Here is an 18,069-nt window from a genome sequence, read left to right as displayed (position 1 = left end):
CACGATCTTTCCCATGACTGGCCCATGAATCAGACGACCTTGTTAGCTCTACCGCCTTCAGCTTATCGGAGCTTCCAGACGCTTTCGATAAGAGAAGCTTAAAGAACAAGACCCCTCTGCCCCTCATTGTATCACCATCCAACAAACCTATATATTTTTCACAAGATACCCACCACTTCGACTCTGATTCTTTCTTCATACAACGATTCTTCTTTCTTCAAAAACTTACTTTAAATATTCACAATGGGTCGTCTCGCTGGAAAGAACGCCGTCATCACTGGCGCTGGAGGGTATGTTGCCATTTTGTCTTGTGGTGGTGCATGATACTGACGATCGCAGTGGCATTGGTCTTGAGACCTCCATTCTCTTCGCCAAGGAGGGTGCTTCAATCCTCATGTCCGACATTTCCCAACCTGCTCTCGAAAAGGCCGCCGCCAAGGTCAAGCAGCTCGTCCCCGATGCTCCCCGCGTCGAGATCCTCGTACGTCCTGCCTCCCCCACTTCACATCCCCAACCACAGTCCTAACTTCTACAGAAAGTCGACGTCTCCAAGGAATCAGAGGTCCAAGCCATGATCGAATCCCTCGACTCCTGGGGCGGCATCGACATCCTCTTCAACAACGCAGGTATCATGCACGCCCAAGACGACGACGCCGTCAACACCCCCGAAAACATCTGGGATCTCACCCAAAACATCAACGTCAAGGGCGTGTGGTTCGGCTGCAAGCACGCCGTCCTCTCTCTCCGCCGCAACAAGAAGACCAAAGCCTCCATCATCAACACCGCCTCCGTCGTCGCCCTCGTCGGCGCTGCGACTCCCCAGCTCGCCTACACCGCCAGCAAGGGCGCCGTCCTGGCTCTCACCCGTGAACTCGCCATGGTTCATGCCCGTGAGGGCTTCAGGTTCAACAACCTTTGTCCTGCGCCGCTTAACACCCCGCTCTTGCAGGATTGGCTTGGTGATGATCAGGCGAAGCGTCACAGGCGTGAGGTTCACTTCCCCATGGGACGGTTTGGTGAGGCTGTTGAGCAGGCGCAGGCTGTTTTGTTCTTGGCTAGTGATGAGTCAAGCTTTGTTAATGGACATGATTTTGCGGTTGACGGTGGTATGACCAAGTGCTATGTTACTGCGGAGGGACCTGCGCATCCTCCTCCTCAGAACAATGCTAGCAAGGACTCGTTGTAAGGGATGAAGAGAGGGAGAGAGTAAGCTGGAAGTAAATCTGTAGTAACGATTAGTATGATTCAATAATGAAAGAAATGGTCACATCACAAACAACTATCGTGTCGACAGTCACTAGCGAGGATGAACCTGGCTGATCATATACAATATCATTTGTAAGGTATTGATGAATATACAAAAAGATACCCAAACTCCGACGCATGCTTTTCCTTCTCTCGACTTCCCTCTAATGGAACTGTCCCTCAGTGTTTCCCTCTCCCATACTCTTGCTGCTCGAGCTTCCGCTCTGAATAGCTCCCAGAATACCATCAATGTAGCTTGCACCACTCCACTTCTGATGTGTCAAAACATCACACTTCAAATCCTTCTCACGACGTTGCACAATATCAACATATGCCTTCATACCATCCTTCTTAAACTCCCGCGACAGCTCAGTTGTGATCGTAGCGTTGGAATGCAGACCAGCAAGAGAGATGAGCTGAAGAACGAAGCCCTCGCGAGCAATGTCCCAGATGAACGACTTGAGAGTCTCATCAGTGAAACCGTGAGCCATCCAGTTGAATGAGGGTGAAAGGTTGTACACGAGTCCCTTGCCGGGGTTGACGTCGCGAACAGCGCGGCCTAGCTTGGTAGCTACTTCAACGTTGGGATCACCTGTCTCAACCCACAGAAGGTCCGCGTAAGGACTGAATGCAAGAGCGCGCTTGGTAGCCGCTTGCATACCAGCGCGGTAATGGTAGAAACCTTCGCGGGTACGGGGGACGTCCCAGTTGAAGTAGACAGGCTCCTTGGTGTACTTGTTTGCAAGGCCGCGACGGCGGGAGATACCCATGTCGTGGTCCTTTTCAGTCTCGGCGAGATACTCGTCAATCTTGGCTTGTGAAACACCCTCCTTCTTCATGTGCGCAACAGCAGCTTCGTCAAAGGTGACGAGTTTAGTGTTCTTGACCCACTGAGCTTCAAAGGCATCGATTTCAGCGCCAACAGCACCCTTTGCCTCCATAGCCTGGATGGTCTCAGCGAGGGGCTCAATCGAGGGATCCGAAACACCGAGAATGAACTCGTGATCGCGGACATCAATAGCAGATGAGAGAAGCTTGCCGGACTCAGAGTCCGTTCGTGCAATGACGAGGTTCTCACAGCCCATGACATCCCACTGAAAGCGCGTAGCCACCAAGCGGTTGATATGCTCTCCAATAGGAACAAGAACCTTTCCAGCTAGATGACCGCATTTCTTTCCGCCATGAAGCTGATCCTCAAAGTGAACAGCCGCAGCACCATTCTCAGCGAACAGCTTAGCGAGCTTAAGAACAGCAGACAAACCACCATGACCAGTGTCACCGTCTGCAATGATAGGGCGGAGGTAATCAACGTATGGTGTCTTTGTTCGTTCTTCAGCGGTCATCTTGCGACGAAGATCCCACTGCTTGCGATCATGCATGTTCTGCGCCTTGGCTAGACGCTGAACTTGGTTGGGAACGGTGTTGTATGGGTAGTCGCCGAAGTCGGGCGATACCTCGTTGGTAGAGGTTAACAGGGAGGAACAGGCCCAGCCTGAGATGTAGAGGACTTCTTGGTGAGGAGCTTGTTGGGTCATTTGAACGGGATCAATTGCGCCCACTACAAACCGTTAGCCAGATCTCCAGACGTGTATCGCGGGAAACTTACTGGTGTGGATAGGTTCGCCCTTCGCCACGCGCTCTTTAATCAAATTGAAGAGCTTCTGCGCCATAACAGAGCTAGGATACTGAACTTTCTGCGTCCCCCTCTTGGTCGCAACGTCCTCCGCACTATACGGCCTCTTAATACCCTGATATCTCGGCGAAGCCCACCACGCCTCAATTTCCTTCACGGTAGCTTCGTATAGCCGATCCTCCGCCTCGCCGGCCTTTTGCGACTCTGGCAGAAGCTGGAATGCGTCGGCGGGTTGTGTAGCGTGTGTGCTGAGCTGCGACATCTTTGCGACGGAGGTGGTGGATATGGCGCGGATGGCGAGGAGGGGTGCTATGCTTCGGGGCTTGGAAGCGGAGAGGAGGCGCTGGGGAGCTTTTGTTGATAGTCTGCGCAACATTTTGGGTGTTGTTGTGAGGATGAGAGGGAAGAGGAGGAAAGTTGGTTGTGAAAAAGAGGTGGTGGATAGATCGGGAATAACGGGTGGGAGGGGGATGAATAATAAAGTCGAGCACTTGCGGAGGATGACTTGAAGCCCGTGATAGCTGCAAGGCCAGCCAGCGCCCACGACAAAGATGAAAAGAGTGAGTCTAGTTAATAGTAATTGCTTCTACATGAAAACATTCTATTCTACTCTCTCTAATTTATTTATTAATTCCACTGCTGAGCCATCATGACAAGAACAAAACCCCAACTCGATGACCGACCGGTTACCGACGAACAGCTCTGTAACCGAGCAGACCAAACTTATTATTTCATTACGAGAGCCTGACAAAAAAGCAGCTTACAACTTGGAGATGCCCTCCATGTCAGCAAAGCCTTGGTTAAAGAAGAGCATTGCCGACGAATTGGCCAATGAGTGAGCTTGTACGGTAAAGACTCGTGATGCTGATTGGTTAAAGTGAACGGTTGAGCCGTGGCACTCAAGTCGGTTCATGGCGGGTTTCCTCGGTTGGAGTCGCAGTGATAACCGTGGAACTCGAATGTTTGGTCGAACAATTACACAGAAAATACAGAGATTTGGAGATGATCTGATTATGTGATGGTCTTGATACTTCTGCATATTATGGCAATTCTATTAATCCTTCTGACACTCAATACATAGCGACTATAGTGATCTCTTCTCCGCACTCGCTGCGTCATAAGAGTTCTGCTCAACCCCGCATGACAAAATAAACGTGCAAACCACCATCAACAGCTCTCGTTGGATGCCCCCGCTCCCCCGGCTGTTACCCCAGATTCGACCATAACACCCCCACCTACCGCTTCAGCTCGTTTACCACAGGGAACCCTCGGCCCATCTCACTCCTCATACTTGATCTCCTCTTCCTCTTATTTGATCTTCTTTTTTTTCTTCTCTTTCTTTTTGCTTCATTCCTCTCTTATCCCTCCTCAAAGATAGCAATGGCTCTCAACTTGACGACTTCTCGCAGGGCTCTGGGCTCCCTCAAGGTAAGCTCCTCTGAAGCAACTTGCATGTGATAAAACACCAAAACTCACAACTTCACAGCCCCTCACCCGTGCCGCTTTCTCAGGTGTCCGCGGTTATGCCACCGCAGAGCCTGATCTCAAAGCCACTCTCCGCGAGGCCATCCCCGCCAAGCGCGAGCTCCTCAAGAAGGTCAAGGCACACTCCAACAAAGTCCTCGGCGAAGTCAAGGTCGAGAACACCCTCGGTGGCATGCGCGGTCTCAAGGCCATGGTCTGGGAAGGTTCCGTCCTCGATGCCAACGAGGGCATTCGCTTCCACGGCCGCACCATCAAGGATTGTCAAAAGGAGCTTCCCAAGGGAAAGACAGGCACTGAGATGCTCCCCGAAGCTATGTTCTGGCTTCTCCTCACCGGCCAAGTTCCCTCCGTGAACCAGGTCCGCACATTCTCTCGCGAACTCGCAGAGAAGGCGCAAATTCCAGAGTTTATCTCAAAGATGCTCGATGATTTCCCCAAGGATCTTCATCCCATGACACAATTCGCCATGGCTGTTTCTGCGCTCAACTACGAGTCCAAGTTTGCCAAGGCTTATGAGCAGGGTCTTAACAAGGCTGATTACTGGGAGCCTACCTTTGACGATTGTATTTCGTTGCTGGCTAAGCTTCCTACCATTGCTGCCAAGATTTACCAGAATGCTTACCGTGGCGGTGGTGCTCTGCCAGCTGAGGTTGATCTTGAGCAGGATTGGTCGTACAACTTTGCTGCTATGCTTGGAAAGGGTGGAAAGGAGAATGAGAACTTTCAGGATCTTCTGAGACTTTACCTTGCTCTCCATGGTGATCATGAGGGTGGTAATGTCTCTGCTCATGCCACTCACTTGGTTGGCAGTGCACTGTCGGATCCTTTCTTGTCTTACAGTGCTGGTCTCCAGGGTCTCGCTGGACCTCTTCACGGGTAAGCATTTCTCTCTCTCCAGCCGTGATCTGTACTAACATGTTGCTAGTCTCGCCGCTCAGGAGGTTCTCCGATGGATCATCCAAATGAAGGAAGCCATCCCCGCCAACTACACCGAGCAAGACGTCAACGACTATCTCTGGTCCACTCTCAACTCCGGCCGCGTCGTCCCCGGCTACGGCCACGCCGTCCTGCGCAAGCCCGATCCCCGCTTCGAAGCCCTCATGGACTACGCCGCCGCGCGTCCCGAGATCGCCAACGACCCCGTCTTCCAGCTCGTCGAGAAGAACAGCCGCATCGCCCCTGAGGTCCTCAAGAAGCACGGCAAGACCAAGAACCCCTACCCCAACGTCGACAGCTCCTCTGGTGTCTTGTTCCACCACTACGGTTTCCACGAGACGCTGTACTACACTGCTACATTTGGTGTTTCTCGTGGTCTTGGACCTCTTGCTCAGTTGATCTGGGATCGGGCTCTGGGTCTGCCCATTGAGAGACCTAAGAGTATTAACCTTGAGGGCATTCTTAAGCAGGTTGAGGGTCAATAAAAAGAGAGATACCCGGAGAAAAAGGTGGAATGATCATATAAGGTCGATTTGAATGTATATAGCATCGTGACAGAGTAGCCTATGATTGACGATTTGCGTTTGTCCAAACCCTTTTCTCTCATGATTGTGATGTTTGAAGTGTGATAGCATGTCTCATTAGTCTATTTCGTACCGCCCTTTTCATTGTCCCAGGTCTATAGTTCTCCAACAACTCTGTCTATGCCAACACCTTCTCCAAATGATCAAAGTACAAGTCATCCCTCAACGCCTTACCATTAACAAGCCCCTCATACGGAAACGGACTCTTCTCCCCGGTCCTCACATATCCCCTTCTTACATACCACTCAATCAACTCCTTCCTCGTCCAAATAACCCACATCGTCATAATCTTCGTTCCCCAATTCCTAACCGCATAATTCTCCGCAAACCCAAGGACCTGCTTTCCAATACCGCCGGCTTGTAACTTCGGCGATACAGCGAAGAGGCCGAAATAAGCGCGCTCCGTGTCTTTTTGAAGAACTTCGCAGCATGCGACAAGCCGAGGATCGCTGTCACCTTCTGGCGTTGATGCTCCTGATGAGGAGGGGGAGCTTGTGAAGGCGAGGATAACTGCGCCTTTGGGGTCGGTGATTTTGGCGAGAAGATCAGTGGAGGATATGCGCTCGTCCGCGAGGAGGTCAGCTTCTGTTGTCCAGCCTGCGCGGGAGTCGGGGCCGCGGTAGGCAGAGATTATGAGGGCGAGGAGAGGGGTGACATCTTGTGGTGTCGCGGGGCGGAATGCGAGAGACATTGTGAGTGTAGTGGGTTGTGAGGGTTGTGAATAGCTTCAGTTAAAGTGAAATGAGAATGTTGGCGCAGGCTCGTGGCTTTGATCTCTGCAAAAAGGACACTTCAGTTAAAGTGAAGAGTATGATTCAGATAATGATTGATGAAGAGCGCTTGCTTGCTTACTTCAATTGAGGTTGAGAGAATAAGTTGTATCAGATCAATTGGGCTTCTCGAAATATTTAAATATTTAGCTCCGATACAGGAGGACCCTTTTCTGTCACAATCTTTAATAGATCGGCAGTTTGCGCCAGAGTGTCGCATACGCCCTAGAAACGACTCAATTGACATTTGCCATCCTTCGTCAAACCATGCATCGTTTAACTTTAACAAAACGGGAGTCCATGTGGAGCAGCTCCGGCCATTCATGACTTGGACGGTCGGTTCAACGAACTATCCCGTTTTGTTAATTCTATACGACAGCCCTATCAAGGAACGGAACCTGGTGCGCTTATATGGATCGTCTGCTCAATACCACGTTGGCCATGATTATCAATCCAACTCTATCGCGGAGATTTATAATAGAAGTCAATCTTAATGTTACAATGCATCTCAATTGATCAACGCCAAACCTGCTATAAATATCCCTGTTCCTGTGTAGGTATTCTACAGTGTATATAACTTTGAACAAACAAAAATGTGTATATGCCATTACAAAAAAGAAAGAAGAAAAAAGACAAAAGCATCTAGAATATGGAAAAATGCAAACGAACTCTATCAACCTTCTACTTAAGCAGAATCCTGAGCCGGAACCTTTGAATACTTGGCAGCGCTGTACTCAAAGCCCTGGTTCGTCGTATCCTCACCAGCACGGTACGACATGAGATCAACATTCTCAGCAGCAGCCTTGTCGCTCGCGATCTTGGCCTCGCTAGCACCGGCGGCGCGTTGACGCCAGAAGTAGAAACCTAGGGCTCCGAGACTGATGGCTGCAGCGCCGATGCCGCCGGCGTAGATTCCTGTCTTTGTTCCGGCGGGGAGGGCTTCCCATTTCTCGGAGGTGGTCTTTTCGGGTTCTTTGTAGAGAGCTTCGTAGGCGGTTGAGTTGCCTCTGGTTTGAGGGTTAGTATATATGGTGATGGTTTGGGGGAATGGGGAAGGGGCTTACTTGACGATTTCGATGCTCTCCCAGCTTCCAGTCTTGTCGCCGTAGACGTACTCCTTTCCGGTGCTGGCATCTTCGACGTAAACGCTCTTGACGTGCATGGTGTAAGGACCCTTGCCGTAATCGGTATCTGCAACTCATCAGCACAACTCTTCGTTCTCAAAGACAATCAAACTTACCACCACCGGCCCATTGACGAGTTCCCTCAGGCATAGTAGGATCACCAGCAGCCCAGATTCCAATACTGAGTCTCATAGGCGTCTGGGGATAACTATCCATATCATCCTTCGCAACAACCTTTCGCACATTCTCCCCATCAATGTACCAGTTCAACTCATCCTTCGTCCACGTCGTCGTATAATTATGGTAATCCTCCTGCATACCACCCTTAACGTAGTGCCACCCCGCCTTGGTAAAGTCCTCAACACCCTTTCCGTAGTAGTTGGTCGAAGCATGGGTGTCGTTCGCGCCCAGGATCTCCCAGTCGACCTCATCCAGGTCGTCGCTCAGCCACATCATGGAGCTGATGATTCCAACACCAGGAGCAGCCTTCATGAGAAGCTCGGTGCGGCCGAAGAAAAAGTAGAACGCGGTGCGGAGAGTAGGCGAGTCACCCTGCTTGGCGACGGTGAAGACAGCGCCGTCATTCTCATCGTAGGTGACGCGACCGACATGGTTGTCCCAGTGGTCGCTGGAGGGCGTGTCGTTGAAGTGCCAGAGATGGCTGGTTCCGAAGGCTGGGTTGGGTTTGCAGTCGGTTTCGTTGAGAGGGTTGCAGTCGGAGGTTGTTTGAGCAGCCGCAAGGCCAAAGATGGCGGCCGCGGGAAGAATGTATCGCGAAAGCATGGTGTTTGATTTGTCGAGTACAGTCTACAATAAAAAGAGAGAGGAAAATGAATGAGATGAAAGTGAGTCGAGTCTGTCGAGATCAAAGGAGTGAATGGGTGATGAAACGAATGAAACACCCAAGGATCAAGCAATATGAGAGAGACTGACAGACAAGGAAAGAAGAACAAACTCAAAGGAAAGGAGAAGACTTGTTGATCTACCTACTCAAAGAGCATGCATGAATAAGGAAAAAATCGAGAAAAATAAAATGGAAAGAGAATAAAAGCGGCAAACGGCAGAAAAGGAGACAAAAGAGTACCAGTACCGAGGACCCATTCTCGCAGGCCAAGCATGGCAGGGCCCACAGGAGGCCATCACCAAAACCTCTAGATCGAATGGGCCTTGGTTAATTTCAGACCACTTAGAAAGCCTGTATCTAACAGCCCGGCGTGTCACCTACAAGGGGACATGCGACGCGCCAAGACCTGGGCGGGAAGGGCTTTTTGCATGGGTTGTCACTAGGTGGTTTTCCATGATTTTTCACTGAGGGTCGAAATTAGAACCAGGATATAGGACGGGCTAGCGGATTGGCATATCCACTTGAGAATCTTGGCTGAATTGAAATTTGAATTCAAAGAAGCTGTTGCTAAATATGAACATCGCCAATGGAACATTGGTGAGTCGTAGATCGACAGGGGGAAAGGGGGGCGGGCGAAGTGGGAATCTTTTATTGGCGCTTGATAAAATGCAAGATCTGGAAATTGGGACTAATGCAGCGGGAGGCTCTGCATATTCGGGTTTAACCTTTTTTAATCATGATAACCATAACATAAAGGTAACTCAATTTACACTATTCTCGTAATGTTAATGATATTCTCCGATATCAGTAATGTTTCGGATACATTAATCCTCATCCTTGCATTGCGATAAAGTTGCCCCATTGTGAAAGGCAAGGATCGTGCGGTCGGTCATTAAATCTTGGGCTATACATAGCCACCTTGATCTTAGGCCTTGCTGAGAAGCTGGGCTCTCTTCCTCTTGGTTCCCTCAACGACTCGGTCCTCGTCGTAGATCTTCAGGACGCTGGGGTTCTTGCTGATGGCTTGTGCCCACTTGTAGAAGTTGGGGGTTTCTTTCTCGAGGCGGGAGGGGAGATTGGTTGGGAGGACGCCGTGCTTGGCGAAGGAGAGCAGTCGAATGACGAATGGAGCTGTGAGGACCTATCTCTTGTCAGCCAATGTCTCTTGAGAGGGCGTGGGTTGGTACCTCTGCAAAGGTGAGCTTATCGCTCCCGTTAAAGTAAGGCGCCGCATTCTTAAGAAGCGGCTCAACCTCCTTGACGATACCAGCAACAGCATCGTCCGCAGCCTTATTAGCCTCCTCCTCCGTCTTGGCCCCATAAATAGCTTTTCCAATATGCGCCTGAACCTTGCTCGAGTACGCATCCACGAAGAAAGCCACCCTCGCTCTCGTCAACGGACCGTTCTTGTCCGACGACGCGGGGAGGAGATCGTTGGGATACGCATCTACGAGGAACTGAGCGACGATGGCGGACTCGGTGATGATCTCGCCATTGTGGATGATGGTTGGGACGAGGCCGCGGGGGTTGATCTGCAAGTATTCTGGGGATCGGGGGGTGTTGAGATCAATGATTTCTTCCTTGAAGGGGAGACCAAGTTCGGCGAGGGTGATGTGTGCCCTGTGCGCGACTGCGGGGGGTGAATCAGCGGAGTTATACTGAAGAGTTGATATGGGATATACATACAAGGGCAGGCGTGGTTGGTGTAGAGAGTGATGTCTGCTTGAGGTTGAGAGCCCATTTTGACAGCTGTGTTAATATGTCGAGTAGTGATTTGTTTCGTGAAGTTGTGTGAAATGAACAAATTCCTAGCAGGACTTGTACTTCTTGTAGTAAACAACCCCGCCATTCTCTCTGTACGGAAACTCGGAAGAAGGCAGCGAAGCAACGCTGCATTATTAATTCAATCGGCATTTCGCAATATTGCACCATCGGCTTTGAAATACGTCCGAAGCGCGAGGAGTGGTTGCGTCATTTCGGGTGTTTGGTTGATAACCCACGAGAGGGGGTGACGCATTCTGTGTAACCTTCCTTTTTTCATGGCTTGATGTTGATATTGATGCTTTTGATAGTGTAATTACTTCCTGATGGAGTAATTGAGGTGGTGATAGATTGGTTTGATCGTCGTTTATACTTCTTACGTGAGACGGGAGCTGGCGCCGCACTAAAGGCTCTAGGGTGAGCCAAGATTTGGACGACTTCACGACGACAGTTTGTGAATGAGACACCGTGAAAGACATTATTTGAGGCGCTTAAGACATTACGATGTTCTTTGGAATTGTCTCATAGTATTAATGAGCCTGACCAGCGTCAAAGCCAAAGGATTGCCGTTTCCCATGCCTTCCGTTGGTTATTCCTCCACCTATTAGAGCTCAAAACGAAAGACCAACAACACAATATTTCTGTTAATGTATACCAATTCTTTTCAAAGTGATTTGACTTGAATGGAGTATCATGTCGTTGAAGTATACCATTCTCATGCCAGGGATGAATAGATCCTGTGTCAGTGGTGGTCGAAAGACAAGCCTATCCAACCTGACTGCACCCAAACTTCACAAACTCAAGATCCAGATCCAAAACCCATCTTTCTAAGCTTCCCACCCAAGATATTGTTACGATATGTATCAAGAAGTACATAGGGAGATTGTAGAATGTGTGAAGGTAATGTTTGTGCTCAAAGAATCACCTGGCGGTTTCGATTGGATGCAGCTGCAAGAAACCTCCTTGCACGAACGGGCACTATCAAACACTGTCTACTATGCACATCTGATTGAATATGGCCTCAGATAGCATCCGCCATGTTATTCAGTCCAACGGGTGAATGCATGAGTCGGCACTGTCAGCTTAGGCAGATTTCTGCCTCTGGCACTGCAGGAGGCCGGCCACTGACCCAACACTGCCAACACTGCCAACACTGACCACAACAAACAAATCAGGCTCCAGCGCAAGGCAGTGAATCATAAGGCAGCAACAGAAAGAACTTTCTCTCGCAGCATCCAAGCGTCCAGACTCTTCTCTTTCACCGTCTACTCTCCCTTCATCCACACGTCGCACTCCCAGTTTCACCCGACGATCGACTACTGGTATTTCCACCATTTGACTCTTGCTTATCAGAAACAAGCTGACATTTTTCATGAGCAGAACATTCCAAAGACAGCTCAATTCTCTATCTACTACGTACTATGGTGCCCAGAGGTGGTAGAGGAGGCGGTCGTCCTCCAGGCCGACAAGGCAAAGCCAACGGAAACAAGAGCGGAAATCAACTATGCTTTCAATTCCAGAGGGGAAGATGCAAGTACGGACGAGATTGCAAGTTCTACCATGATAAAGATGGTACCAGCAATGAGCGTCCTTCACGTCCGGCAGACAATCACCTCGACGCTGGAGCTCGCGAAGAGTACTACGACTGGAAACGCCTTCTACGTGGCAGCCCATACGAGTCCCTTGGATCCGATCGAATTGAAGAAACTCTCAAGTTCTGGGAAGGAGCTCTTGGTATTTTGGATGGTGATAGCCAGGACCAACATCACATCGTCGCCAAGGAACTCGTTCAAGACAAGTTTAACGGTCCAGAGTGGATCGATGTCACCACCAAAATGACTTCTTTCAGAACAACATCCAGCTTCAAGTGCGCCGAGACTTTCCTCCGAGCCCTTGCCCATCCTGCTCTCACGCCGCTCTCCATCAGTCCTTTTGTTGGAACCATATACGTGCTATTCGGTGGCACAAGCGGTCAACAAGGCATTGAGTTCTTGTCCCGGATGTGCACCAGTATCTCCAAGACCATCGGCGGAACAGTTGGTACACTAGATCCCGAACTTCACGATCTTGTCGATGTCATCTTGAAGGCGCTACACGAACTTCTCGTCAAGACCAGTCGAACTCGGTTCTGTGATGGTTTACCCAAGCTCATTGAGTTGCTGGACAACATTCTTGCTCTGATTGCTCAGCACGTTGCTGGGGCTTACCGTGATGGACTTCAAGGTCGCTTAGACATCATCAAGAGGATCGTTGATGGGTCGACTGCCCGAGTAGTCGCTACCAAACCACCAACAGGTGGTAAGAAGAGAGACAAAACCTCGGTCGCATCATCATTCCCCCAGGAGCTCGCCATACCAGGTGGTAGACACGACAATGACTTCGCTGAGATCTCCGACGTCTCCATTCTTCCAACTCAAGGAGAAATCACTAGCGAGCATGAAGAATACCTACCGTCTACCAACTTTTTGCATCCTCATAACTTGCAAGATCCTATGCAGCGGTACATCGATTCGACATTCCGCCTTGTCAGACACGATACACTGGGTCCAGTGAATGATGTTCTTCGAGATGTTCTTTCTTCCGACAACCTGACGGTCGGACGAACGACAGACAAAAACAGCCAAGCACAAGTCTACGCATCTGCAAAGTTCCGTCGAATCTCTATTCACGAGAGGCATGGACTGGAGGCAATTGTATCCTTTCTCGCACCACCTTTCATTCGCAAGAAGTCACCTGCTGATCAGCGTGACTGGTGGCAGAGATCTCCTCGACTGGGTGAAGGAACGCTTGTGTGTTTTGTGACTTCGGAGGGTGAAAACAAGAGGATCCTCTTCCTTCAAGTCACCACCAAAAGTACACAATGGGACCATAAGCACACTGATACGAGCAAGAGTAGTCTTGTTCCGCACAACATTGCTCCAAGCATTACCGTCAAGCTTGCAACACACCAGCAAAGCGACCTGACTGTACTTCTTCGACTGTTTCAGGACAACACCATGGGTGTATTGGTGGACTTCAACGGCGTCATTCCTGACACTTTCATGCCAATCCTCAAGAACCTTCAAAAGATCAAACGAGAGAACCACATAGCGTTTCAGAACTGGATCTTGCCAACCTCTGGCGAGAACAACCGTATGCCTCCGCCACTGTACGCTCGCAAACCAGGCTTTGTGTTTCCTCTCAACTGTATCGCCAAGGATAAGGATGTTCGACTGGATCTGGATCCTTCCCTAGTCTTGGAGGATATCGATCTAAAGAAGATCGAAGATGCTACAGGTCTCGACCATGGCCAATGTCTAGGCTTGGTTGGTGCCCTCACAAGGGAATATGCGCTCATTCAAGGTCCCCCTGGAACTGGCAAGTCCTACCTCGGAGTACAGCTCGTGAGAACTTTGCTTGCTGTGAAGAAAGAGGCGAAACTGGGCCCAATCCTAATCATGTAAGTTGACAAACAAGTGTCTGGGATTTATCAAACTAACATATGTGACCAACAGCTGCTATACGAACCATGCTCTGGACCAGTTCCTGAAGCATCTTCTTGACGTTGGAATCGAAGCCATCATTCGCATTGGTGGTCGCAGTGTCACAGAAGAACTCGACAGCAAAAACCTTCGCGTCGTCAGCAAGGAAACGCAAAAGACAGGAGTAGAAAGAAGTATCTTGGGTGAGGCTTATAGTGCGCATGAGTCCTCCTTGGAGTCTGCTGAACAATCGCTGGGGCCTTTGTTTCAGGCTCGCAAAGGGCCAAGTTGGGATGGGTTGAAACGATATTTATCGCGAAAACATCCCCGAATCTACAACCAGTTTCGGAGCCATGATGAGGAAGGTTTCGAAGTCGTCACCAAAGACATCTTGAAATCTTGGCTCGGTAAGCGACCGAAGCAAATCACAGTTGAGCCATCGACATGGCGAAATATCATCACTCGAGCGGAAACCAACATCGGATTGCTGTCGTCAGAACAGCGATGGTTCATTGTCGAATATTGGCTTGAACAACAACATCAGACACAGATAGGTCGGCTTTTTGAGTCCCTGCACGACGCCGAGCAGAAGCGCAAGACCATCCAGCGAACGCATGATGCCGTGGATCAGCGAACTCTTTCCCGAGCTGATGTCATTGGAATCACCACTACATCTCTAGCAAAGCAGATCGACATGCTGCGGAGTTTGAAGATCAAGTGTGTCATGTGTGAGGAAGCTGGCGAGTTGAGAGAGGCTGATATCATCTCTGCCCTAATGGAAAGTGTTGAGCACTTTATTCAGATTGGAGATCACAAACAACTTCGACCTCAGATCAACAACTTTGAACTTAGCTTGGAGTCGTCTTCGGGTAAGTTCTGGCAGCTGGATCGTAGCCAGTTTGAGCGACGGGCGGTCGGCGAACCAGGTCTCCCACCAGCACCCTTCGCTCAGCTCAATGTGCAGCGAAGGATGAGACCTGAAATCTCTCAACTCATCCGCCGAGTTTACCCAAATCTACAAGACCACGAGTCAGTTTTCCACCTAAATGACGTGGTAGGCATGCGCAAGGACCTCTTTTGGCTTGATCACAACCACCCAGAGGACTCAGGCGGAGATGGAACTCGGGTCAAGTCGCACAGCAACACCTGGGAGACGAACATGGCTACGGCGTTGGTCCGACATATCGTTCGACAAGGGGAGTACAAACCCGAGGACGTCGCTCTCCTTACGCCGTACACAGGACAACTTCAGCAACTACGGGCTGCTCTCTGTAAAGACTTTGAGATTTGTCTCAGTGATCGAGACATGGATCAGCTGGCGCATGACGGATTTGAAGATGAGTCAGGTCGAGGATCATCAGGGACTCAGAAGATGATCGAAAAGAAGCAACTCCTTCAGACAATCCGGCTCGCTACTGTTGACAATTTCCAGGGCGAAGAAGCCAAGGTCATTGTTGTATCCTTGGTTCGAAGCAACGCGCAGCGTAAAGTGGGATTCCTACGAACTGAGAATCGCATCAACGTGCTTCTGAGTCGAGCGCAACATGGCATGTATCTGATTGGCAACTCCGAGACCTACCTTAACAGGCCAATGTGGGCTGATGTCTACAACCAACTCTCGCAAGCCGGCTCTGTTGGGAAGGAGATTGAACTGTGCTGTCCCCGACATAAAGATATTCAGATCACATGCGCTGAACCAGAAGACTTTGCCATCAAGAGTCCTGAAGGCGGTTGTACTCTCACCTGCTCTCGACGACTTGAACCATGCGGCCATCAGTGCCCGGCTCGTTGCCACTCGAACGCCATGCATGAAGCTTTCTCCTGTCAACAGCCTTGCCCTCGCGTCCGAGACACCTGCGATCATCTGTGTCCCAAGCTATGCGGAGAGCTCTGCGGTCCTTGCAGGGTTCAGGTTCGCGATGTTGAACTTCCATGTGGTCACGTTAAGCAAAATTTGATGTGTCACAAGAAGCTGAACTTATCATCAGTGAAATGTACAGCGAAGGTTGAGAAAGTTGTCCCTACCTGCGACCACTGTGTCACAGTGGAATGTTGGGTCGACGTCAAGGAGCCATACTTCAGTTGTTCTACCCCTTGCTCTGAGATACTGCCATGTGGACATCAATGTACTGGAACATGCAGCAGCTGTCGAAAAGAGGATGGTTCTTTCGCCCATAACCCTTGCACCAAAGTTTGCGATCGTCCCTTCGGTTCTTGCAACCACAGATGCCGCCAAGTATGCCATGATGGTCGTTCCTGTGGTAGCTGCAACGAACCATGCGAAGTAAGGATTGACATTTCCAACATGGAATATTCACTAACATGTACTAGGTTCGATGCCCGCACTCTGCTTGTGCCTCGCCATGCAACAAGGCATGCGCACCTTGTATCGAGAAATGTACCTGGTCCTGTCCACACCAAAAGGCTTGCTCCATGCCCTGTTCAGCACCATGCGATCGACTCCCTTGCGATGAACGATGTACGAAGAAACCCCCTTGTGGCCACCAGTGCCCAAGCTTCTGTGGAGAGGACTGCCCTGTTGGATACTGTCAGGAATGCGGCGACAAAGCTGATGCTCGAGTCGATATTCTAGAGTTCCGATCGTACAGTGAAGTAGACCTTGACGAAAGTCCCATCGTGGTAATCGGATGTGGCCATTTCTTCACTGGGGAAACTCTTGATGGTCTGGTCGGGCTGGATGAAGTTTACGTAAGGGACAAGGAGGGTGTTTTCAATGGCTTGGAGGATACCACTGGCTCCCTTTCCCGAAATGTTCCCTTTTGTCCAGACTGCAAACGACCCATTCGACAGTTCGCTACTAAACGGTACAATCGGCTCATCAACCGAGCAGTGATGGATGAGATTTGCAAGCGTTTCATCATCAACGGGCGTGAGGAACTCAAGTCGCTGGAGGACCAACTGCGATCTGAGGAGAACAACCTCAGCGCAACTCGAACGTCTCACTCAACTATTGCAAGCTGGCCCCAAAAGATGTTGACCAACAAGAGATACCAAAGGCTGAAGAGACTCAGAGATACATCCAAGGCCCTGGCAAAGAAGATGGGCAAAGCTCATCAGCCTACCAAGATTCTCATCGATCGGATCGCGACAGCTCGCGTCCATGTCACCGGTGATCCATTTTCTCTCGCAGTACAGATGGAGGCTATGAAGCTCTCGCCGCCAGAACCAGACAGCCAAATCATTCTGGGAGCAAAGTTGCTTACGGTCAAGGCTGAGGAGGTGCAGTTTCAAGACTCAATTGCACTCCTTCAGATCTGCAGAGATAAAGTCAATGCCACTGTGATCCAAGGATGGCTGAAAGAGCAGCCTCTTTTGTCCACCGTCGACTTCTTCACCATCTGCCACAATCTCATCAACGAAGCTAAAAAGGCAAACCTCCCGCGAATAATTGTCTCAGCGAGTCTATGCTATGCCAAGGTATCTCAGCTAGCAACTTGGTGCGCGCAGACCAAAGATGGCACTACCGCCCCAACACCCGGGAATGAGAGTGTGAAGAAGTACGTCGGCAGGGCTAAGGAATTTCTCCAAGCTGCATTACTTTGTTGCGAGAATCTCGGAAATAGCAAGGAGTTGAAAGAGAGACTAGAAGAAATGTCGCGACTTTTCGAGCCTCAGTACCATGCTGTGACTCCAGAGGAACTGGCGTCGATCAAATCTGCCATGGTCAGCGGACGTGGAGGCCTGGCCACTCACTCTGGGCACTGGTATAACTGTGCCAATGGCCATCCTGTGAGTAGAAACCTTGGAACTTGTAGCGCCTACTAACTTTTGGATCTAGTTTGCGATCGGAGAATGCGGAATGCCAATGGAGGTTGCTCGATGTCCTGAGTGCGGAGCGCCTATCGGAGGTACAAGCCACCAACCTTTGGCGGGTGTGTCTCGTGCTCGGAACATGGAAAACGCTCGGTAATCATGAAGAAGTGGTGGGCTGAGTGGACGCTGGTAGAACGACTAGTCAATACCCTTGAGTACGTTGCATTGATATGAGTTCATATGAAGTGAGGATGACAGTGGGAATGAGCTGTGAAGTTGAAGACCATGCGCCAGTAGAGTTGAAGTCGCCTTCGTGTAGAATATAAAATGAATGAGTCCCTCAATACCTTGGATTCTCATGGTTATTTTGAACTGCTTATGCAACATCTGGCTCTGAAGCCCATGGAGATACTGACGTTTTGTCAACGTATGAATTGTTCTCGTGCTATGAT

The 18,069-nt window shown here is 50.1% G+C and overlaps 7 protein-coding genes across 7 annotated transcripts; 3 read left to right on the top strand and 4 right to left on the bottom strand.

The window, feature by feature from the left end:
• Nucleotides 1–243: 243 nt before the first annotated feature.
• BKA55DRAFT_495699 (uncharacterized protein) lies at nt 244–1,186 on the top strand (the record flags this gene model as incomplete). Its single annotated transcript, XM_046186306.1, has 3 exons — nt 244–290; nt 340–481; nt 536–1,186. The coding sequence occupies 3 exons, from the start codon at nt 244–246 to the stop codon at nt 1,184–1,186; spliced, it is 840 nt and encodes a 279-aa protein (XP_046055934.1).
• A 223-nt stretch (nt 1,187–1,409) lies between these two features.
• On the bottom strand, nt 1,410–3,254 carry BKA55DRAFT_496665 (isocitrate lyase; the record flags this gene model as incomplete). The annotated part of the gene is made up of 2 exons (XM_046186392.1): nt 1,410–2,803; nt 2,852–3,254. 2 exons carry the CDS (start codon nt 3,252–3,254, stop codon nt 1,410–1,412), a joined length of 1,797 nt encoding a protein of 598 aa, XP_046055933.1.
• Nucleotides 3,255–3,822: 568 nt separating this feature from the next.
• Nucleotides 3,823–5,893, top strand: BKA55DRAFT_547953 (citrate synthase-like protein). Its single transcript, XM_046191078.1, has 3 exons — nt 3,823–4,306; nt 4,365–5,239; nt 5,289–5,893. The coding sequence occupies exons 1-3, from the start codon at nt 4,259–4,261 to the stop codon at nt 5,782–5,784; spliced, it is 1,419 nt and encodes a 472-aa protein (XP_046055932.1). The 5' UTR covers nt 3,823–4,258; the 3' UTR covers nt 5,785–5,893.
• Nucleotide 5,894: 1 nt separating this feature from the next.
• BKA55DRAFT_547952 (acyl-CoA N-acyltransferase) lies at nt 5,895–6,919 on the bottom strand. The gene has a single exon (XM_046191077.1). It carries the CDS (start codon nt 6,572–6,574, stop codon nt 6,002–6,004), a length of 573 nt encoding a protein of 190 aa, XP_046055931.1. The 5' UTR covers nt 6,575–6,919; the 3' UTR covers nt 5,895–6,001.
• A 334-nt stretch (nt 6,920–7,253) lies between these two features.
• Nucleotides 7,254–8,877, bottom strand: BKA55DRAFT_2466 (concanavalin A-like lectin/glucanase domain-containing protein). The gene is made up of 3 exons (XM_046185337.1): nt 7,894–8,877; nt 7,718–7,844; nt 7,254–7,660 (listed from the first exon to the last, which is right to left on the bottom strand). The coding sequence occupies exons 1-3, from the start codon at nt 8,558–8,560 to the stop codon at nt 7,339–7,341; spliced, it is 1,116 nt and encodes a 371-aa protein (XP_046055930.1). The 5' UTR covers nt 8,561–8,877; the 3' UTR covers nt 7,254–7,338.
• A 669-nt stretch (nt 8,878–9,546) lies between these two features.
• On the bottom strand, nt 9,547–10,362 carry BKA55DRAFT_587968 (thioredoxin-like protein; the record flags this gene model as incomplete). Its single annotated transcript, XM_046194726.1, has 3 exons — nt 9,547–9,762; nt 9,809–10,251; nt 10,308–10,362. The coding sequence occupies 3 exons, from the start codon at nt 10,360–10,362 to the stop codon at nt 9,547–9,549; spliced, it is 714 nt and encodes a 237-aa protein (XP_046055929.1).
• A 1,266-nt stretch (nt 10,363–11,628) lies between these two features.
• Nucleotides 11,629–17,922, top strand: BKA55DRAFT_547947 (uncharacterized protein). The gene is made up of 4 exons (XM_046191076.1): nt 11,629–13,821; nt 13,877–16,127; nt 16,175–17,593; nt 17,643–17,922. The coding sequence occupies exons 1-4, from the start codon at nt 11,804–11,806 to the stop codon at nt 17,772–17,774; spliced, it is 5,820 nt and encodes a 1,939-aa protein (XP_046055928.1). The 5' UTR covers nt 11,629–11,803; the 3' UTR covers nt 17,775–17,922.
• Nucleotides 17,923–18,069: the final 147 nt, after the last annotated feature.

Source organism: Fusarium redolens, assembly GCF_020744475.1.
Source record: "Fusarium redolens strain MPI-CAGE-AT-0023 chromosome Unknown BKA55scaffold_1, whole genome shotgun sequence".
Lineage (NCBI taxonomy): Eukaryota > Fungi > Ascomycota > Sordariomycetes > Hypocreales > Nectriaceae > Fusarium > Fusarium redolens.
Note: the sequence above shows the minus strand (reverse complement) of the source record. Positions and strands in the feature narration are given on the sequence as shown.